At 43.8% G+C, this 5,403-nt stretch overlaps 1 protein-coding gene across 1 annotated transcript; it reads right to left on the reverse strand.

The window, feature by feature from the left end:
- Positions 1-843: 843 nt before the first annotated feature.
- LOC119314896 lies at positions 844-5,399 on the reverse strand. Its single transcript, XM_037589583.1, has 2 exons — positions 5,154-5,399; positions 844-1,528 (listed from the first exon to the last, which is right to left on the reverse strand). Exons 1-2 carry the CDS (start codon positions 5,397-5,399, stop codon positions 1,292-1,294), a joined length of 483 nt encoding a protein of 160 aa, XP_037445480.1. The 3' UTR covers positions 844-1,291.
- Positions 5,400-5,403: the final 4 nt, after the last annotated feature.

The raw sequence follows: 5,403 nt of genomic DNA on the forward strand, positions 1-5,403 counted from the left end.
ACTCTCTTTCTCTCAACTAGGAGTAATTAATCATTTCTTTGGCCATGTCATATCAATTATGAATCCTTAATAATGCAAAAGGATGGAGATAAAACTATTTTTTAAAAGCAACTTGGGGAATGGGTGAGGGTTATAAGAGTGGAAACCGAAGAAAAAAAAAGGAAGTATGACTGCGGTGTCACGGATTGTCGAATCTTATAATCAAAGCACGTGGGATTTTGCGAAATTATCGCCCCGGCGGCAGACGGCAGTGGATATATGAAAGTTATGTCCTGGTCGGGTTGTCAAGAAATCAGGGTTTAAGGTTTAGGAGGATTATATTTCACATGAGTTTTTCCACTGTGAAGGGATGGAGATAAATTTAGATTTTTATAAGAGCAACTTGCTGAATGAGTGAGGGTCCTAAGAGTGTGGAATAAAGCAAAGAAAAAAGGATGTATGATTGCGGTGTCATGGTTTGTTGGACCTTAAATAGAGGAATTCGCAAAATCATTGCTGCTTAAGGTCGCATTCATCACACCCCTTTATTCTTGAGGATCATCGCACTGGCGACGACGAATGCATGAAAGCAATGCAGGGGTGTCGATGAATCAGGGTTTAAGGTCTAGGATTATATTTGATAGGATTTTTTTTTGTTGACTAAAACTCATTGGAAAGACCCTTCTTTTGCTGTTTCCACTGTACAATCAAAACAAACAATGCTTCAAGCTCAGGGATGTATAAAATTCAAATCAACATCACATTACAGTCCCATCAGTGAAATCAAATAACAGTGCGACAAAAGAAAGCTTTGTGGTCGTAGGTAGTGGCAGTCTATGTTGTAAATACGATTATCACACAAAGTTGATCACGTAAACAAAATCATCATAAATTCATAATCCACCATTACGGATCCTAGATGGCAAAAAAATAAATAGACCGAGAACAGCAGGCAAGAAAAGGGATCTCGCACAAAGTCATCAGCCCTTCAGTTCAAGGGTTTAGTTGGTTGCTCTATTTTGAAAGTACACGTCCCCCCCTTTAATAATTCAGCTTTGTCTGCTTTCCTCTCACTGCTCAACAATGTACAGCTACTAATAGTGGTACAAGGGATCTGATCAGCCATGAAACCAGGCCTGATCCCAACACACTCAACTGAGAATGGTGCAAACCAGATCCACTCCTCGGAGGCTCCAGACGGTGAGGGGCACAAGGTAAAGCTCCTTTGCTCCTTGGGCCGGAGGGGGAGTGGATGACAGTTCTCGAGGCGGCAGCCGAAGGCACACTACAACCCAGGCTTGCGTTTACACCTTCACACCCACTGGAGCTGCCCTTGGTGCTCCACGCAATGGCGGATGTCGCCGTCGACGGCGATCGTTTGCTTCCTCATCGCTAGAGCGGTTGGTCTCGTGTTGTATTTCACCTGGAACCTTCCAGCTGGGCTCGCGTCGTTGTTGTCCGAGCTTTCGGGGAGGACCTCGTCCAAGAACTCGTCGGCGACGTCGCCATCTTCGTCAATCCTTAACCTCCTTGTATACCACCGGAAGCCCTGGTTGGATGAAGATATGGCATGAATAAATTTGTATTCAAACAACACAATGGAAACAGCAAAATCTCAGGCAGTTTACAACAATCACAGGAATTTCACATTTTAGCCATGATACAAAAGAAACATTTTAATGTGTTGATAGCACAATCATCCAAAAAAAAAAGAACAATTGATGGGTAACAACTGACATCCTGTATTGCATCACTAGAGGAAACAGTGATGTGTTTTGTCATTTGTTCGTCAAGAGTAGGCAAATAACACCAAATTTGGTAGCTACAGTGTACAGAAAAACCATGGGCTTGTACAACATACAGAATACTCCACATACACTCTTTTTAAGATCTTCCGACCCACCCATGAACCAACCCACAGAGCAAGCACTCACACATGCACGCACACAAAGCTAGTTAGTGTCCTACAACAGATTTGGTGATCAGTAATCCCTGAATGCTATCTTCAAATTCCTGGCGTTCAATACCACAAATATTTTATGTAACTTGCAGAATAAGGTATATTAGAATAACTGTGGCCCTTGATCCAATGTCAGACCTGGGCAGATAACAAATTATTAAACCACATGTGTGGCCTTTATGCTTAAAATGGACATGATCACTTGAATGACATATGATGCATATCCAAACTCATATTTGTAGTAGTTATATCAACCATCAGTAATCGTAGCAGCAGCCAGATTTCCAAGTCCACATCAAACTTTGAAGAAGTGTCTAGGCACCACTCAGTGATGGATTTGGGAAATTCTGTACATTATGCATTTGTGTACACTCTAGTGCAAGAAGAGTGCACTCTCCAGGCTAACTCATATCCGCTATCCAATACCATAGACGATCACATAAATTATGCATAACAAAACGGTAATATCGTATTCACAGCAAAAAAACATTTTTAACAAAGAACAGGGGAACAGCTCTATTTGCACTAGGCACTGTAAGGTGCATCTCTATCCTGGGATTGCTGTAGCACATCACCAGTAACTGCTCAAGGATCAAACAAGGGGCGCTCCCAGACTAAACACTACCAAAATCAGAACCAAAAGGTCTAATTCCGCACAACACATTACACATCACATAATCCCAGAGTCAAATCCGATGATAGAGTAGGCTAAATGGTCATACCAGATCTAATCAGACTAACAGGATTCACGTCCCGAAGTGACTCTTAAAAGAGAAATAGGACGACAACGTACTGAAGGACAACAACATACTGAATAGTAAATTGTGCTTTTGAGTTAAATAGACCATAATTGCATAAAAACTATCAACGCTCAGCATTTTTTTTAAACTAACATTGAATACCAAAAAACAAAAACGGGTAAACTCATCCTGAGTTAATTATCCCTTTTGGCCCTTGCCATTATCAAAAAAGTATTGGTGGAGTATCAATTGCACAATTCTTACAGGCACTAGAAAAACACCTAAACCAACAAGTCAACAGCGACCACCAGATGAGCAATTCCATTAGCTAGGACCTAGAGCTGGTAATTTTGAATCACTACTGAACTTGGATAAGTACCAAAAGCAAAAGGACTCGAATTCCAAAAAATGCTTAGCTAAGCTGACATCCAGGCCGCTCATCGAGCAGCCTATGGACAAAGATGCCCTGCAGATGTGTTGTTACTTATGCAGTACAAGCTTCCGTGGCAAGCTCAGTGACTTCTTGGCCATGATCTTAGGCCAGTGCTGGTGCCAATTCTTGCTAAACCAAGATGTGGTCCTGTTTCTAAGCAGGTGCCTATGGAGGCCAGCATGGGCATGGCATCAACACACCCCACTGAAGCAGTCACATCAAGCAGAAGCAGAAGTAAGGGTTTAGAAACAAGAGCAAGTCTGAGGAGCAGGAGTTACTTGCGTGCACATGTGTTCTTTAGGACGTGAAGCCAAAGCTTGGAAAAAAAAGAGTTGTGCAGGCCTCATAGAAAATGTGGACTTCAATTTCAAGAGTCCATTGCCAACTTGGTCCATCACGGTGCTAGAACGCCGTATGAAGAATGCGGAGAACGTGAACAAGAATAAAAATAAGAAGGTTACCGCCAAGGGGAAGGCAACCACAACTACCTAATAGACGCCACTCAGTGCTTTGTGTCATTAGCATAGAATTTGTAGTGGCAGTCCTCGTCAATGGGTTGGTTTCTCGGGATTTCATTTAGTCATTGTGGGCAGTTAGATGATGCTAGTAGCCATGTTTCGTGGGCCTGCATGTATGGTGGGGTGGGGGACAAGGTGCACCTATACAATGGTCAATGGTGCTACGCTCGGAATGTGACCAAGTAGGTGCGGCCGGCGCCCATTGTTTCTCTTTTGATTAGTAGTCTGCAAGCCATGTAAGTGGATGTGTTTGTAACAAAATTTAATCTTTACTTAATGAATGGACAGAGGTCCTGCTGGTATCTCTAAAACATGATAAAGTATGCCTAACAGATTAAAATAAGTATTAAACTAGAAAAAGAAACAGGCAATCAGATGAAACAAGTTAATCTTGTAGAAGAGTGGCTACATAATTGATTAATAAACATGAGAATTAGAAGAGTGGCTACATAATTGGTTAATAAACATGAGAATTAGAAGAGTGGCTACATAATTGATCAATAACCAAATGAATTTGTACTCTAAAGATATACACCTGCCTTATAATGTTCTAAACAATTGGTATCTCAAACTAAGTTTTGAAGTGATGAAGTCATATACTTCCTCATGCATCCGACCGATGGCACGATATCCTACCTTCTAATGGAAAATATCTCACTGTACACCCCATGCAAAGCATAATCTATCAGACACATTGTATGGCCCTAAATGAACAACATAAGTTTTAACACGAATTATCCACATTGCTTATTTTTTGGGTGAGCTCCTTTCCAAACCCTCCGCAACAGTCAGGTACAAAGTACACCAATACATGGTAAAGCTCCCCTCTTCTGAGTGACTAGCAAAATATGTTAGCGTTATTTCTTAACCATTGCGGCTTCCCTCTATTGCAGTTGAAAAAGGCATCACTAGCTACGTTGCCCAAATCATGACCAAGAAGGAAACATCTTTTGGCGGTGGACTAAATATGATCTTCACGAAGTTGCATAAGGAACATACACCCACACAACCTGAAACTGATGGGGGAAAAACTGCAGCACCAGGACCAGGAGCTAGTATCCATAGTCGCCTGCCAATACCAAATTCTAAAAACGCACAGCGCACTGCAATTGTCAGAACAGGAGAAAAGGAGAACAGACGCCCTAAAACCTAAAGTTTGCATAAGCACACAAAGCAAACCCACGTCAAGAAGCTAAAAAGCAGTACAAAACTGGCACAGCCGTCAGCCAAGATTGGATTCGTCCAAGGCGCCGCCATCTAATCGCAGTATATGCGATGCTGTGACGGACAAGATCCTCAGAGCCCGAGATTCCCACCATCTGAGCTACTGCTCGAACTCATCAACACAGCAATTCAGCGAGCAATCATACATTTCAAGTAGAGTAGCAGTACAGTAGAAAGATTTTTTTTTAAAGGTAAGAGTTCTACCAAGATCTCACTGAATACAAGACCTACGAGGAGCAGCGGAACTACTGGCAGCACACACGTCACCGCGTAGTACAGGGGGTTGCAATCCGACATACCTGGACGCCGCCGTCTCCAGCGGGGCAGGGGGCCAGCACGGGCCCGGCCGCCGGCCGGTCGACCGGCACGGGCACCTGGACGCTGAATCCGCGCCTAGTAGCGTGCCCGGAGGCGGCCGCCGCCGCGGCGGCAGCGGCCACCTTCTCGTGCGGGACGTCCCCGCCGCCGCCGCCGGCGTCGTGGTGGTGGTCGGCGTCGTCCCTGGAGCCGCCGAACATACCGGCGATCCGGCGGAAGAAGCCCATCGCC

This window comes from Triticum dicoccoides, chromosome 6A (genome assembly GCF_002162155.2).
Source record: "Triticum dicoccoides isolate Atlit2015 ecotype Zavitan chromosome 6A, WEW_v2.0, whole genome shotgun sequence".
NCBI classification, from domain to species: domain Eukaryota; kingdom Viridiplantae; phylum Streptophyta; class Magnoliopsida; order Poales; family Poaceae; genus Triticum; species Triticum dicoccoides.